The 17,548-nt window shown below is 61.5% G+C and overlaps 2 protein-coding genes across 7 annotated transcripts in view; one reads left to right on the top strand and one right to left on the bottom strand.

Annotated features, from left to right (window-relative positions):
• LOC141726015 (uncharacterized) overlaps positions 1–17,548 on the top strand; it is a 25,673-nt gene that overhangs the window by 3,734 nt on the left and 4,391 nt on the right. For 2 of the 6 annotated variants that reach the window (XM_074530259.1, XM_074530260.1), the window contains exons 2-3: positions 1,672–2,412; positions 13,171–13,282. In XM_074530259.1, coding sequence (XP_074386360.1) covers positions 1,695–2,412; positions 13,171–13,280 — 828 coding nt within the window. In that variant the 5' untranslated portion in view covers positions 1,672–1,694 and the 3' untranslated portion in view covers positions 13,281–13,282. Of the gene's footprint in view, positions 1–1,671; positions 2,413–13,170; positions 13,309–17,548 lie in introns of those variants that run through there. The other 4 variants (XM_074530263.1, XM_074530265.1, XM_074530264.1 and 1 more) reach the window with 4 other exon arrangements.
• EPHX3 (epoxide hydrolase 3) overlaps positions 13,177–17,548 on the bottom strand; it is a 16,851-nt gene continuing 12,479 nt past the window's right edge. Inside the window, 3 exon segments of the mRNA XM_074530256.1 lie at positions 13,177–13,893; positions 15,695–15,726; positions 15,728–15,844. Coding sequence (XP_074386357.1) covers positions 13,662–13,893; positions 15,695–15,726; positions 15,728–15,844 — 381 coding nt within the window. The 3' untranslated portion in view covers positions 13,177–13,661.

Below are 17,548 nucleotides of genomic sequence, written 5' to 3' on the forward strand. Positions count from 1 at the left end.
CACCTGGGAGGGGGTGTCCAAAAACACCTGGGGAGGGTCCTAAAAAATAGTGGGAGGGGTCCCTAAAATAGTTGGGGGGGGGAACACCTGGGGGCGATCCTAAATCACCTGGGGGGGTCCCAAAAAAACACCTGGGGGAGTCCAAAATACACCGGGGGGGGTCACAGCGGAGGGGGGGGGGGGTCCTAAATCACCTGGGGGGGAGCCCAAAAAAATCCTGGGGAGGGGTCCCCAAAACACCTGGGGGGTTCCTCTTTTGGGAGGGGGGGGTCTCAGGGGGGTCCTAAATCACCTGGGGGGGGTCCAAAAATTCACCTGGGATGGGGATCCCCAAAACTCACCTGGGGGATCCCTTTTTTTGGGGGGGGGGGTCCCACGGGGGATCCCCAACCCCCCCCCTCCCTTTACGCCCCGCCCCCTGCGGTGCTGGAGGGGGGGTCCCCACCCTGTGACGTCACAGCGCTACGTAACAGCGACCCCCCCCCCCCCCCCCATAGACCGCAACAAAAGGGCTCGAGGGGGGGGCGGGGGAATCCCGGGATTGGGGACCCCCCCCAAAAAATAATCACCGGGGACCCCTCCCCAAATAATCACCGGGACCCCTCCCCAAATTAAAGCCCCCCCCAGTAATGGCGGGAGCGGCATCGGCCCCGCCCCCTCACCCTTTAACCGGGACCACCGGGACTCCTCCCCAATACCGGGACCCCTCCCCGATACCGGAACCTCCCATTCGGTACCGAGACCCCTCGGGTAACACCGAGACCCCTCCCCAGTACCGGGAGCCCCTCCGGGACCGGGATCTCCCCTCGGTACAGAGCATCGCCCACCCCCCCTTTAAACGGCATCTCCTCGGTACCGGGACCCCTCCCCAGTACCGGAATCCCCCATTCAGTACCGAGACCCCTCCCCAGTACCAAAACCTCCCATTCGGTACCACCGGGACCCCTCCCCAGTACCGGTCTCGGTAATCAGAGACCCCCATTCGGTACCGGGACCCCTCCCCAGTCCCAGATTCGCTACCGAGACCCCTCCGGTACCACCGGGACCCCTCCCCAGTCCTGCACTCGCTACCGAGACCTTCTCCGGTAACACCGAGACCCCTCGCCAGTCCTGGTCTCGGTATCAGAGACCCCTATTCGATACCGGGACCCTCTCCGGTAACACCGGGACCCCTCCGCAGTCCCAGATTCGCTACCGAGACCCCCTCGGGTACCACCGGCACCTCCTCCGCTAACACCGAGACCCCTCCCCAATCCCGAATTCGGTACCGAGACCCCCTCCGCTACCACCGGGACCCCTCTCTAGTATCGGTCTCGGTATCAGAGACCCCTATTCGATACCGGGACCCCCTCCGGTATCACCGGGACCCCTCCTCAGTGCCAGATTCGCTACCGAGACCCCTCCTCAGTGCCAGATCCGGTACCAAGACCCTCTCCGGTACCACCGGGACCCTTCCCCAGTACCGGTTTACGTACCACTCCCCCTCCCTATTCAATACCGAGACCCCTCCGGTAACACCGGGACCCCTCCCCAGTCACAGACTCGGTACGGGGACCCCTCCTCAGTGCCAGATCCGGTACCGAGACCCCCTCCGCTACCACCGCATCCCCCCTCCCCATCCCCCTCCCCGCCATCCCCGCCTCCCTCCCGCCGCTCCCCGCCCGCTCCTACCGGCGCCGCCGTAGCCGGTGGCGATGGCCCAGGCCAGGCTGGCGGCGCTGCGGGCCCGGTTCCCGTCGTACTGGTCGAGCGGGCGGATCTCGGGCACCAGGAACCCGCGGCGCATGGCGGCGGCGGCGGCCGGAGGAGCCGCCACCATCCCGGGCCCGCCGCCGCCGGGGCCACCGGGGCCGCCGCGGCCACCGGCGCCGCCTTCGGGTGCGCTCGGGGAGGCTTCGGCTGCGTTCGGAGCGGCTTCGGGGGGGGCTCGGCTGCGCTTCGGGGGGGGCTCGGAGAGGCTCGGAAAGGCTTCGGGTGGGTTCGGCTGCTTCGGGTGGGTTCGGGTGGACTCGGCGGCCTCAGAAAGGCTTCGGGTGGGTTCGGCTGCTTCGGGTGGGCTCGGAAAGCCTCGGAGAGGGTTCGGCGGCTTCGGGGAGGCTTCGGAAGGGTTCGGCGGCTTCGGGTGGGCTCGGGTGGACTCGGGTGGGTTCGGCCCCTTCGGGTGGGCTCGGGAAGGCTTCGGGTGGATTCGGCCCCTTCGAAAAGGCTTCGGTTGGGTTCGGCGGCTAAGGGTAGGCTCGGAAAGCCTTCGTGTGGGTTCGGGTGGGTTCGGCCGCTTCGTGTGGGCTCGGAAAGGCTTCGGGTGGGTTCGGCCTCCTCAGAAGAGCTTCGGGTGGGTTCGGCCTCCTCGGAAAAGCTTCGGGTGGGTTCGGCCCCTTCGGGTGGGCTCGGAGAGGCTCGGAAAGGCTTCGGGTGGGTTCGGAAAGGGTTCGGGTGGGTTCCGGGGGGATTTCGGGTGGGTCCGAGGGGGTTCGGGCGGTTCCGGACGGGTTCGGGCGGGCGCGGCGCTCGCGCCAGGTGCGGGGAGGGGTGGGGTGGGGGGTGGGGTGGGAAGGGGCGGGGCGCACCTGCGGTCACGTGATCGAGGAGAGGGGACGGAGGCCACGCCTCCTTTCCCCTGGCGCGCGCGGGGGAAAAGGGGCGGGGCTGGGAGGGGATACTGGGAATGTCCCCGGGTCCCCTGTCCGTGTGTCCGTGTCCCTTTGTCCGTGTCCGGTGTCCCCCTGTCCGTGTGTCCGTGTCCGTGTCCTGTGTCTCCCTCGTGTCCCTTTGTCTGTGTCCGGTGTCCCCGTGTCCATTTCATTGTCCCCATGTCCGTGTCAGTGTCCCCATGTCTGTGTCCTGTGTCCCTTTGTCTGTGCCGGCGTCCCCGTGTCCGTGTCCGATGTCCCCCCCATGTCCCCTTCGTGTCCTTTTGTCCGTGTCACTGTCCCTTTGTCCCTGTCTGTGTCCCCATGTCTGTGCCGGTGTCCCCCTGTCCGTGTTCAGTGTCCTCCCCCATGTCCCCCTCGTGTCCCCATGTCCGTGTAAATGTCCCCATGTCTGTGTCCTGTGTCCCTTTGTCCCTGTCAGTGTCCCCATGTCTGTGCCGGTGTCCCCCCATGTCCCCATGTTGGTGTCCCCATGTCTGTGTCCTCTGTCCCTTTGTCCATGTCCGGTGTCCTCCTGTCCGTGTCCTGTGTCCCCCCTCATGTCCCCCTCGTGTCCCCCTGTCCGTGTCCGGTGTCCCTCTGTCCGTGTCCTGTGTCCCCCCCATGTCCCCCTCGTGTCCCCGTGTCCATTTCAGTGTCCCCATGTCCGTGTTCGGTGTCCCTCTATCCGTGTCCTGTGTCCCCATGTCTGTGTCCGGTGTCCTCCTGTCCATTTCATTGTCCCCATGTCTGTACCAGTGTCCCCCACCATGTCCCCATGTCCGGTGTCCCTCTGTCCATTTCAGTATCCCCATGTCCCCATGTCCATGTCCCCATGTCTGTGCCGGTGTCCTCATGTGCCCCTGTCCGTGTCCCCCTGTCTGTGTCCCCCTGTCCGGTGTCCCCCTGTCCATTTCAGTGTCCCTTTGTCCGTGCCCGGTGTCCCCCTGTCCGGTGTCCCCATGTCTGTGCCGGTGTCCCCTTGTCCCCATGTCCGTGTCCGTGTCCCCCTGTCCGTGTCCCCCTGTCCGGTGTCCCCCTGTCCGGTGTCCCCCTGTCCATTTCAGTGTCCCTTTGTCCGTGCCCGGTGTCCCCCCGCCTGGTGTCCCCATGTCTGTGTTCATGTCCCCATGTCCATGTCTGATGTGCCCCTGTCCCCATGTCCGTGTCAGTGTCCCCTGTCCCCATGTCCATGTCTCCTGTCCTTCTGTCAATGTCTGATGTCCCCATGGCCATTTCATTGTCCCCGTGTCCTGTGTCCCCATGTCTGTGCCAGTGTCTTGCTGTCCCTGTGTTCATGTCCGGTGTCCCCATGTCCATGTCAGGTGTCCCCATGTCTGTGTCCCCATGTCCCTGTGTCCGGTGTCCCCATGTCTGTGCTAGTGTCCACCTGTCCGTGTCCGGTGTCCCCATGTCTGTGTTGGTGTCCCCATGTCCATGTCCCCGTGTCCATGTCTATGTCCCCATGTCCATGTCCCTTTGCCCGTGTCTGTGTCAGTGTCCCCATGTCCCTGTGTCCGGTGTCCCCATATCCGTGTCCCCCTGTCCACGTCTGATGTCCCCATGGCCATTTCATTGTCCCTGTGTCCTGTGTCCCCACGTCTGTGCCAGTGTCTTGCTGTGTCCATGTCCGGTGTCCTCCTGTCCATGTCAGGTGTCCCCATGTCCCTGTGTCCGGTGTCCCCCTGTCCATGTCCGGTGTCCCTTTGTCCATGTCAGGTGTCCCCATGTCTGTGCCAGTGTTCCCATGTCCCCATGTTGGTGTCCCGTGTCTCCAGTCCATGTCCTCTGTCCCCATGTCCGTGTCCAATGTCCCCGTGTCTGTGCTGGTGTCCCCCTGTCCCCCTGTCCATGTCCGTGTCCCCCTGTCCATGTCAGGTGTCCCCATGTCTGTGTTGGTGTCCCCATGTCCATGTCTATGTCCCTGTGTCCATGTCCCTTTGCCTGTGTCCATGTTAGTGTCCCCATGTCCCTGTGTCCGGTGTCCCCCTGTCTGTGTTGGTGTCCCCATGTCCCCCTGTCCATGTCTGTGTCCCCATGTCCATTTCAGTGTCTCTTTATCCATTTCAGTGTCCCCATGTCCCTGTCAGTGTCCCCCCCATGTCCGTGTCCCTGTCACTATCCCCATGTCCGGTGTCCCTGTCAATGGCCTTGTCACTGTCCCATGTCCCCGTCACTGTCCCCATGTCCACTGTCCCCGTGTCTGTGTGTCTGTCACTGTGGCCGTGTCCCCATGTCCATGTCCGTTGTCCTCCTGTCCCTGTCACTGTCCCTGTGTCTGGTGTCCCTGTTGGTGTCCCCATGTCCATGACCCTGTCGGTGTCCCCGTGTCCGTCCCCAGTGTCCCTGTCGGTGTCCCTGTCGGTGTCCCCCAGCCCCTCACCGTGTCCCTGTCAATGTCCCCGTGTCCCTGTCCCTGTCAGTGTCCCCATGTCCCTGTTTGTGTCCCGTGTCCCCATGTCCCTGTCCCCGTGTCCGGTGTCCCCATGTCCCTGTGTCCATATCGGTGTCCCTGTCGGTGTCCCCATGTCCCCGTGTCCGGTGTCCCCCGGCCCCTCCCCGTGTCCTATTTTCCCGCCGTGGCCATGGCAACGGGGACAGACACGGGACACGGGACACGGGGGGGGGGGACAGCGATGGGGACACTGAGGGGACAGGGAGGAGACAGAGAGAGGGACAGGGATGGGGACAGACACGGGACACGGGGGGGGGGACAGCGATGGGGACACTGAGGGGACAGGGAGGGGACAGAGAGAGGGGCAGGGAGGGGACAGGGATGAAGACACTGGGGACAGGGACGGACACGGGACAGGGACACGGTGGGGGGACAGGGAGGGGACAGGGATGGGGACACTGAGGGGACAGGGAGGGGACACTGAGGGGACAGGGATGGGGACACTGAGGGGACAGGGAGGGGACACGGTGGGGGGACAGGGACAGGGATGGGGACACTGAGGGGACAGAGAGGGGGACAGGGATGGGGACAGAGAGAGGGACAGGGATGGGGACAGGGATGAGGACACTGAGGGGACAGGGAGGGGACAGAGAGAGGGACAGGGATGGGGACATTGAGGTAACACGGCAGGGACAGGGATGGGGACAGACACGGGGACATGGGGGGACATGGCAGGGACAGGGACAGACACGGGACATGGGGACAGCGGGGACAGGGATGGGGACACTGAGGGGACAGGGATGGGGACAGACATGGGGACATGGGGACAGCAGGGACAGGGATGGGGACAGGGACAAGGATGGGGAGGGAGTTGGGGACAGGGACATGGGGACAGGGGGGAACAGGGATGAGGACATGGAAGTGACAGAAATGGGGACATGGCGGGGACAGGGACGGTGACAGAGTGAGAGACAGGGGGACATGGCGGGGACAGGGACAGGAATGGGGACAGACACAGGACATGGGGGGGACACTGAGGGGACAGGGACAGGGATGGGGACAAGGGACACACAGGGGACATGGGGACACTGAGGGGACAGGGACAAGGGACACACAGGGGACAGGGAAGGGACACGAATGGGGACACAGAGGGGACACAGGGACATGACAGTGACAGGGATGGGGACAGGGACAGGAGGGATGGGGACAGGGAGGGGACACTGAGGGGACACAGGGACATGACAGTGACAGAGATGGGGACAGGGAAGGGACACGGGGACATGGTGGGGACATGGTGGCGATTGACAGGGACACAGAGGAGGACATGGGGACACGGGAGTGACACCTGGGGACATGGAGGGGACACAGAGGGGACACAGGAAAGGACCTGGAGGGGACCTGGGGACACAGAAGGGAAATGGAGGGGACCTGGGGACACAGAAGGGAAATGGAGGGGACACAAAGGGGATTTGGGGACACAGGAAAGGACCTGGAGAGGGTTTGGGGACACAAAAAGGACACGATGGTGACATGGAGGGGACACAGGAAGGGACCTGGAGGGGGTTTGGGGACACTGATGGTGGCACTGTGGGGATTTGGGGACACTTTGGGGGGACACCAAAGTGACACTGATGGTGGCACCGCGGGGCTTTGGTGACACTTTGGGATCTGGGGACACTTTGGGGACATGATGGGGACACAAAGGGGATTTGGGGACACAGGAAAGGACCCGGAGAGGGTTTGGGGACACAAAAGGGACACGATGGTGACATGGAAGGGACACAGGAAGGGACTTGGGGACACAATGGGGACATGGAGGGGACACAAAGGGGGCACAGGAAGGGACTTGGGGACACCAAAGGGACAAGAAGGAGACTTGGAAACATGGAGGGGACAGGATGGGGACACAAGAAGGGACCTGGAGGGGACTTGGGGACACCAAAGGGACACCACAGGTGGCATCGAGATTTGGGGACATGAGAGGGACACAGAGAGAGGGGACATGGAGGGAGGGTTTGGGGACACCGATGGTGACACCACGGGGATCTGGGGACACTTTGGGGGGACAGCAAAGTGACACTGAGGGTGGCACCTCGGGGATTTGGGGACACTTTGGGATTTGGGGACACTTTGGGGACACAGGAAAGGACCTGGAGGGGATTTGGGGACACCAAAGGGACACCTCGGGGATTTGGTGACACTTTGTTGATTTGGGGACACTTTGGGGACACTTTGGGGACACAGGAAAGGACCTGGAGGGGATTTTGGGGACACCATCGGTGATTTGGTGACACTTTGGGATTTGGGGACACTTTGGGGACATGATGGGGACACAGAGGGGACACAGGAAAGGACCTGGAGGGGACCTGGGGACACCAAAGGGAAACGGAGGGGACACAAAGGGGATTTGGGGACACCGAGGGCGGGGATTTGGTGACACTTTGGGATTTGGGGACACTTTGGGGACACTTGTGTGGCTTTGGGGACATGATGGGGACACAGAGGGGACACAGGAAAAGACCTGGAGGGGATTTTGGGGACACCATCGGTGATTTGGTGACACTTTGTTGATTTGGGGACACTTTGGGGACATGGAGGGGACACAGAGGGGACACAGGAAAGGACCTGGAGGGGACTTGGGGACCCCAAAGGGAAATGGAGGGGACATTAAAGGGGATTTGGGGACACCGAGGGCGGGGATTTGGGGACACTTTGGGGCTTTGGGGGGGACACCAAAGTGACACTGAGGGTGGCACCGCGGGGCTTTGGGGACACTTTGGGATTTGGGGACACTTTGGGGACACAGGAAAGGACCTGGAGGGGATTTGGGGGACACCAAAAGTGGCACCTTGGGGATTTTGGGGAACGCCATCGGTGATTTGGGGACACTTTGTGGATTTGGGGACACTTTGGGGACACAGGAAAGGACCTGGAGGGGACTTGGGGACACCAAAGGGAAACGGAGGGGACACAAAGGGGATTTGGGGACACCGAGGGCGGGGATTTGGGGACACTTTGGGGCTTTGGGGGGGACACCCAAAGTGACACTGAGGGTGGCACCGCGGGGCTTTGGGGACACTTTGGGGACACTTCTGTGGCTTTGGGGACACAGAGGGGACACAGGAAAAGACCTGGAGGGGATTTGGGGACACCAAAGTGGCACCTCGGGGATTTTGGGGACACTTTGAGGACACTTTGGGGACACAGGAAAGGACCTGGAGGGGATTTGGGGACACTTTGGGGACATGATGGGGACACTTCTGTGGCTTTGGGGACATGATGGGGACACAGAGGGGACACAGGAAAGGACCTGGAGGGGATTTTGGGGACACCAAAGTGGCACCTCGGGGATTTTGGGGACACCATCGGTGATTTGGGGACACTTTGTGGATTTGGGGACACTTTGGGGACACTTTGGGGACACAGGAAAAGACCTGGAGGGGATTTTGGGGACACCATCGGTGATTTGGTGACACTTTGGGATTTGGGGACATTTTGGGGGACACAGGAAAGGACCTGGAGGGGATTTGGGGATACCATCGGGGATTTGGTGACACTTTGGGATTTGGGGACACTTTGGGGCTTTGGGGGGGACACCAAAGTGACACTGAGAGTGGCACCGCGGGGCTTTGGGGACACTTTGGGGACATTTTGGGGACACTTTGGGGACACAGGAAAGGACCTGGAGGGGATTTGGGGACACCAAAGTGGCACCTCGGGGATTTGGTGACACTTTGGGGACATGATGGGGACACTTTGGGGACACAGGAAAGGACCTGGAGGGGACTTGGGGACACCAAAGGGAAACGGAGGGGACACAAAGGGGATTTGGGGACACCGAGGGCGGGGATTTGGGGACACTTTGGGGGGACACCAAAGTGACACTGAGGGTGGCACCGCGGGGCTTTGGTGACACTTTGGGATTTGGGAACACTTTGGGGACACAGGAAAGGACCTGGAGGGGATTTTGGGGACACCAAAGTGGCACCTCGGGGATTTTGGGGACACCATCGGTGATTTGGTGACACTTTGTGGATTTGGGGACATTTTGGGGACACTTCTGTGGCTTTGGGGACATGATGGGGACACAGAGGGGACACAGGAAAGGACCTGGAGGGGACTTGGGGACACCAAAGTGGCACCTCGGGGATTTGGGGACACCGGGGACATGATGGAGGACACAGGAAAAGACCTGGAGGGGATCTGGGGACACCATCGGTGATTTGGTGACACTTTGGGGACACTTGTGTGGCTTTGGGGACACGATGGGGACACTTTGGGGACACAGGAAAAGACCTGGAGGGGATTTTGGGGACACCATCGGGGATTTGGTGACACTTTGTGGCTTTGGGGACACAGAGGGGACACAGGAAAGGACCTGGAGGGAACTTGGGGACACCAAAGTGGCACCTCGGGGATTTTGGGGACACTCTGGGGACATGATGGGGGACACAGGAAAAGACCTGGAGGGGATTTGGGGACACCATAGGGGATTTGGTGACACTTTGGGATTTGGGGACACTTTGGGGGACACAGGAAAGGACCTGGAGGGGATTTTGGGGACACTTTGGGGACACTTCTGTGGCTTTGGGGACATGATGGGGACACAGAGGGGACACAGGAAAAGACCTGGAGGGGATTTTGGGGACACCATCGGTGATTTGGTGACACTTTGTGGATTTGGGGACACTTTGGGGACACAGGAAAGGACCTGGAGGGGATTTTGGGGACACCATCGGTGATTTGGTGACACTTTGTGGATTTGGGGACACTTTGGGGACATGATGGGGACACGGAGGGGACACAGGAAAGGACCTGGAGGGGATTTGGGGACACCAAAGGGACACCTCGGGGATTTGGGGACACAGAGGGGACACAGGAAAGGACCTGGAGGGGATTTGGGGACACCATCGGTGATTTGGGGACACTTTGTGGATTTGGGGACACTTTGGGGACACAGGAAAGGACCTGGAGGGGATTTGGTGACACTTTGTGGATTTGGGGACACTTTGGGGACATTTCTGTGCCTCTGCCCCTCCCCCCGCGGGGTGTGCTGGGTGGGGGAGGGGCTCACTCCATCCCTGCCCCTCCCCCTCCCCCCCCCCGGTCCGTCCGGTCCGTCCGGTTGAACGGGGAGTGGGGGAGGGGCGGGGCCGGGGTGGGGGAGGGGCAGCGCGGGGTTCCCCCCTCCCCCCCCCCGTTAATCCGCGGCCGCCGGGGCCCCTTAAGAGGCTTAAACGGAGCGGGGGGGGGAGGGGAGGGGACCCGAAATCACCGCGCCCCTCCCCCCACACACACAAAATTCTCACCCATCCCCCCACCCCCCCGAACCCCCCAAATTCCCATTCAGCGCCCCAAAAAATTCCCACCCCCAAAATTCCCACCCCCAAAATTCCCACCCATCCCCCACCCCCCGAACCCCCAAATTCCCATTCAGCGCCCCAAAAAATTCCCACCTCCAAAATTCCCACCCCCCAAATTTCCCACGCACCTCCCCCCGCCCTAAACCCCAAATTCTCACCCATCCCCCACCCCGGAACCCCCAAATTCCCATTCAGCGCCCCCAAAAAATTCCCACCCCCAAAATTCCCACCCCAAATTCCCACCTCCCAAATTTCCCACGCACCTCCCCCCCCCACCCTAAACCCCAAAAAATTCTCATCCCATCCCCCACCCCGGAACCCCCAAATTCCCATTCAGCGCCCCAAAAAATTCCCACCCCCAAAATTCCCACCCCCAAAATTCCCACGCACCTCCCCCCCCCAAAACCCCAAATTCTCACCCATCCCCCACCCCCCCGGAACCCCCAAATTCCCATTCAGCACCCCCAAAAAATTCCCACCCATCCCCCACCCCCCGGAACCCCCAAATTCCCATTCAGCACCCCCAAAAAATTCCCACCCCCAAAATTCCCACCCCCAAATTCCCACCTCCCAAATTTCCCATGCACCTCCCCCCCCCAAAACCCCAAATTCTCACCCATCCCCCACCTCGGAACCCCCAAATTCCCACCCATCCCCCACCCCCCGAACCCCCAAATTCCCATTCAGCGCCCCAAAAAATTCCCCCCCCGCCCCCAAAAAATTCCCACCCATCCCCCCCCCCCAAAATTCCCATCCCCCAAATTTCCCACGCACCTCCCCCCGCCCTAAACCCCAAATTCTCACCCATCCCCCACCCCGGAACCCCCAAATTCCCACCCATCCCCCACCCCCCGAACCCCCAAATTCCCATTCAGCGCCCCAAAAAATTCCCACCCCCAAAATTCCCACCCATCCCCCCCCCCCAAAATTCCCACCTCCCAATTTTCCCACGCACCTCCCCCCCCCGCCCTAAACCCCAAATTCTCATCCCATCCCCCACCCCCCGAACCCCCAAATTCCCATTCAGCGCCCCAAAAAATTCCCCCCCCCGCCCCCAAAATTCCCACCCATCCCGAACCCCCAAATTCCCACCCCCCCAAATTTCCCACGCGCCTCCCCCGCCCCCCCAAACCCCAAATTCTCACCCATCCCCCACCCCGGAACCCCCAAATTCCCATTCAGCGCCCCCAAAAAATTCCCACCCCCAAAATTCCCACCCATCCCCCCCGCCCCCAAAATTCCCGCCCCCAAAATTCCCACCCATCCCCCCCCCACCCCCAAAATTCCCACCTCCCAAATTTCCCACGCACCTCCCCCCCGGCCTAAACCCCAAATTCTCACCCATCCCCCACCCCGGAACCCCCAAATTCTCACCCATCCCCCACCCCGGAACCCCCAAATTCCCATTCAGCGCCCCAAAAAATTCCCGCCCCAAAAAATTCCCACCCATCCCCCCCAACCCCAAATTTCCATCCCCCCCCCCCAAATTTCCCACGCACCTCCCCCCCCCCAAACCCCAAATTCTCATCCCGTCCCCCACCCCCCCGGAACCCCCAAATTCCCACCCATCCCCCACCCCCCGGAACCCCCAAATTCCCATTCAGCGCCCCCAAAAAATTCCCACCCATCCCCCCCCCGCCCCCAAAATTCCCACCCATCCCCCCCCAACCCCCCAAAATTCCCACCTCCCAAACTTCCCACGCACCTCCCCCCCCCAAAACCCCAAATTCTCACCCATCCCCCACCCCCCGAACCCCCAAATTCCCATTCAGCACCCCAAAAAATTCCCACCCCCAAAATTCCCACCCATCCCCTCCCCCCCGCCCCCAAAATTCCCACCCATCCCCCACCCCCCGAACCCCCAAATTCCCATTCAGCGCCCCCAAAAAATTCCCACCCCCAAAATTCCCACCCCCACCCCCAAAATTCCCACCCATCCCCCCACCCCAAATTCCCACCTCCCAAATTTCCCACGCACCTCCCCCCACCCTAAACCCCAAATTCTCACCCATCCCCCACCCCCGAACCCCCAAATTCCCATTCAGCGCCCCAAAAAAATTCCCACCCATCCCCCCAAAATTCCCACCCATCCCCCCCCAACCCCAAATTCTCACCAATCCCCCCCACCCCAAATTCCCACCCCCCAAATTTCCCACGCACCTCCCCCCCCCCCAAAACCCCAAATTCTCACCCCAAAAATCCCCACCCCTGACCCCCAAAATTCCGACCCATCCCCCACCCGGACCCCAAAATTTCCACCCATCCCCCCCCAGCACCCCAAATTCCCATCCCCCACCCCAAATTCCCACCCCAGTTCCCAGCCCATCCCCCACCCCCTGAACCCCAAAATTTCCGCCCCCCCATCCCAAAATTCCCACCCCAAAATTCCCCTGGCCCCTCCCCCACCCCCCAAAAAATCCCCTCCCCCCCTTTTTTTTGGTGTCCCCCCGATTTTATTTGGGGTCAGCCCCGCCAGATGTTTTGGGGGGGGGGGGGAGAACAGACAGAGTCACAATCCAGATGTTTGGGGTGGGGGGGGGCTGTACCCCCTCCCCCTGCTGAGCAAGGCTTTGTCCAGATGTTGGGGTCCTCATCCAGATGTTGAGGGGGGGGTCCCATCACCCTCCAAGGGTCCCCATTCCAGATGTTGGGATCCCCCCAACCCTGGACTTGCTGTCCCTGTCCAGATGTTGAGGTCCTCATTCCAGATGTTGGGTTCCCCGCCTTTGGGGGTCCCACCCAGGCGTTGGGATCCTCATCCAGATGTTGGGGTCCCTTCCAGGTGCTGAGGATCCCATCACCCTCCAAGGGTCCCCGTTCCAGATGTTGAGAGCACCAGCGCCGACCTTGGAGGGTCCCGGTCCAGATGTTGGAGTCTCCTCCCAGATTTGAAGGTCCCAAATGCAGATGTTGGCTCTCCACCCAAACGTCAATGGTCCCATCCAGATGTTGAGACCCCCCACACCTTGGGGGTCCTCGTCCAGATGTTGGGGTCCCCATCCAGATGTCAACAGGCCTCATCCAGATGTGGGGGTCGTCCCCCCCCCACCTTGGGGGTCCCACCCAGATGTTGGGGTCCTCATCCAGATGTTGATGTCCTCATTCCAGATGTTGGGGTCCCACCAGGATCCTCCCAACATCGGGGATCCCCCATCTAGATGTTGAGGTCCCACTCACCCCCATCCAGACTTTGGGACCCCTCCCCCAAGCCCCGCCCATCCCCCACCCCCTCTCAGCTCCGCCCCCCTGCCCCCCCCCCGATCCTGGGCGTGGCTATGACCCCTCCTCGGCCCCTCCCCCCAGGAACTCCCCAATCAACTTGGCCAGGGGGAGGGGCGTCTCCTCGGGCAGCCAATGGGAGGCACCGGGCAGGAGGCGGAGGCGGGCGGAGGGGCGGAGCCAGCGCAGGTGGGCGGGGCCAAGGCGCGGGTCCAGGAAGGCGTCGCGGGAGCCCCAGAGCAGCAGCGTGGGGGGAGGGGGCGGCTCCCGGGGGATGGGCGTGGCCCTGGAAAGGGGGAGGGGACAGTGAGGGACAGGTGAGGGACACCTTGGGGACACCTGGGGGGTAGATCAGGGACACTTTAGGGACACCTTGGGGACATGGGGACACCTGAGGGACACCTTGGGGACACCTGAGGGGTAGATCAGGGACACCTTGGGGACACTTTAGGGACACCTTGGGGACATGGGGACACCTGAGGGACACCTGGGGGACATCTGGAGACAGGTGAGGCACACCTGGGGACAGGTGAGGGACACTTGGGGACAGATGAGGGGCACCTGGGGACAGCTTGGGGACATGGGGACAGATCAGGGACACCTGGAGACAGGTGAGGGACACTTGGGGACACCTTGAGGACAGGTAAGGGACACTTGGGGACAGCTGGGGGCACCTGGGGACAGGTAAGGGGCACCTGGGGACAGCTTGGGGACATGGGGACAGGGTCAGGGACAGCTGGGGACAGATCAGGGACACCTGGGGACGGGTGAGGGACACCTTGGGGACACCTGAGGACACCTGGGGGGACATGAAGACAGGTCAGGGACACTTGGAGACAGGTGAGGGACAGGTAAGGAACAGCTGGGGACACCTTGGGAACAGAGGCAGGGACACCTGGGGACAGGTAAGGGACACCGGGGGACGACACCTTGGGGATATGGGGACAGGTGAGGGACAGGTGAGGGACACCTTTGGGACAGGGGCAGGGACACCTGGGGGACACCTGGGGACAGGTAAGGCACACCTGGGGACAGCTTGGACACATGGGTACAGGTGGCAGACACATGGGGACACCTGGGGGACACCTTGGGGACACCTGGGGACACCTGGGGACAGCTTGGGCACATGGGTACAGGTGGCAGACACATGGGGACACCTGGGGGACAGGGTCAGGGACACCTGGGGGACATGGGGACCACCCAGCTCAAGAGAACCCAACTGGAAACATCCCCAACCTAACTGGGGTAATGCAACAGGGTCCCACCACCCAAGTGGGGTCACCCAATGGGGTCCCGCCACCCAAGTGGACCACCCAAACCCAACTGGGACCACCCCAAACCCAACTGGGAGCACCCAATGGGGTCCCACCACCACAACCACCCAACAGGGATCACCCAAACTCAAGTGGGATCACCCAATGGAGTCCCACCACCCAACTGGGATCATCCCAAACCCAACTGGAACCAGCCAAACCCAAGTGGGAACATCCCAGACCCAACTGGGGTCACCCAACAGGGTCCCAGGACCACCCAATGGGATCCCACCACCCAGCTGGGATCACCCAAACCCAACTGGGAACATCCCAATGGGGTCCCACCACCACAACCACCCAACTGGGAGCACCAAAACCCAACTGGGACCACCCAATGGAGTCCCACCACCCAACTGAGATCATTCCAAACCCAACTGGGGTCACCCAATGGGGTCCCACCACCACCAGCACCCAACTGGGATCATCCCAAACCCAACTGGAACCAGCCAAACCCAAGTGGGAACATCCCAGACCCAACTGGAAGAACCCAATGGGGTCCCAGCACCACCAGCACCCAACTGGGGCCACCCAAACCCAACTGGAGGAACCCAAACACAACTGGGGTCACCCAATAAGGTCCCACCACCCAACTGGGAACATCCCAAACCCAACTGGGAACATCCCAAACCCAACTGGGATCACCCAAACCCAACTGGGGTCACCCAACCCAATTGAACCCAACTGGAGTCACCCAATGGAGTCCCACCACCCAACTGGAGTCACCCAATGGAGTCCCACCACCCAACTGGGGTCCCCCAGGGTGGTCCCACGCACCCGAAGAGGTTTCGGTAGTAGTGGATGGGGGGGGCTGAGCCCCCCGGGCTGGGAGAGGCCGAACAGGAAGGCGTCGAGCTCCTGCTCCGAGAGGCGCCGCGCCGGGTCCTGGATGCCGGTCAGGGCGCTGGTCATGAACCACCGCACCAGCTGGGGGGGCACCGAAATTTGGGGGGAAAATGGGGAAATCAGGGCTGGGGGAGGGCACCGAAATTTGGGGGGAAATGGGGAAATCAGGGCTGGGGGCGGACACCGAAATTTGGGGGGAAAATGGGGAAATCAAGGCTGGGGGGGGACACCGAAATTTGGGGGGAAAATGGGGAAATCAGGGCTGGGGGGGCACCGAAATTTGGGGGGAAAATGGGGAAATCAATGCTGGGGAGGGCACTGAAAATTGGGGGGAAATGGGGAAATCAGGGCTGGAGGGGGCACCGAAATTTGGGGGGAAAATCAGGGCTGGGGGGGCACCGAAATTTGGGGGGAAAATGGGGAAATCAGGGCTGGGGGGGCACCGAAATTTGGGGGGAAAATGGGGAAATCAGGGCTGGGGGGGCACCGAAATTTGGGGGGAAAATGGGGAAATCAGGGCTGGGGGGGCACTGAAGTCTGGGGGGAAAATGGGGAAATCAGGGCTGGGGGGGGCACTGAAATTTGGGGGGAAAATGGGGAAAATTATGACAAAATTAAGGAGGTGAGGTCTGGGTGACATCAAGTGCCAGAAGTTGGGGACAAAATGGAGGAAATTTGGCCTGGGGAACACCTGGGGGACACCCAAAATTGGGGACAAAATGGGGAAATCAGGGTCGGGGGGACACTGAAATTTGGGGGGAAAATCAGGGCTGGGGGGGCACCAAAATTTGGGGGGAAAATGGGGAAATCAGTGCTGGGGGGACACCGAAATTTGGGGGGAAAATGGGGAAATCAAGGCTGGGGGGGCACCGAAATTTGGGGGGAAAACGGGGGAAATTTGGGCTTGGGGACATCCAAAATTGGGGACAAAATGGGGAAATCAGGGCCGGGGGGGGCACCGAAATTTGGGAGGAAAATGGGGAAATCAGGGCTGGGGGGGGCACCGAAATTTGGGAGGAAAATGGGGAAATCAGGGCTGGGGGGGCATCGAAATTTGGGGGGAAAATGGGGAAATCAGGGCTGGGGGGGCACCAAAATTTGGGGGGAAAATGGGGAAATCAGGGCTGGGGGGGGCACCAAAATTTGGGAGGAAAATGGGGAAAATCAGGGCTGGGGGGGGCACCAAAATTTGGGGGGAAAATGGGGAAATCAGGGCTAGGGGGGCACCGAAATTTGGGGGGAAAATCAGGGCTGGGGGTGGACACCGAAATTTGGGGGGAAAATGGGGAAATCAGGGCTGGGGGGGCACCGAAATTTGGGGGGAAAATGGGGAAATCAGGGCTGGGGGGGCACCGAAATTTGGGGGGAAAATGGGGAAATCAGGGCTGGGGGGGGCACTGAAATTGGGGGGAAAATGGGGAAATCAGGGCTGGGGGGGCACCGAAATTTGGGGGGAAAATGGGGAAATCAGGGCTGGGGGGGCATCGAAATTTGGGGGTAAAATGGGGAAATCGGGGCTGGGGGGGGCACCGAAATTTGGGGGAAAATGGGGAAATCAGGGCTGGGGGTGGACACCGAAATTGGGGGGAAAATGGGGAAATCAGGGCTGGGAGGGGCACTGAAACTGGGGGGAAAATGGGGAAATCAGGGCTGGGGGACACACTGAAATTTGGGGGGGAAATCAGGGCTGGGGGGGGCACCGAAATTTGGGGGGGAAATGGGGAAATCAGGGCTGGGGGCGGACACCGAAATTTGGGGGGAAAATGGGGAAATCAGGGCTGGGGG

This window comes from Zonotrichia albicollis, chromosome 32, assembly GCF_047830755.1.
Source record: "Zonotrichia albicollis isolate bZonAlb1 chromosome 32, bZonAlb1.hap1, whole genome shotgun sequence".
In the NCBI taxonomy this organism is placed as follows: Eukaryota; Metazoa; Chordata; class Aves; order Passeriformes; family Passerellidae; genus Zonotrichia; species Zonotrichia albicollis.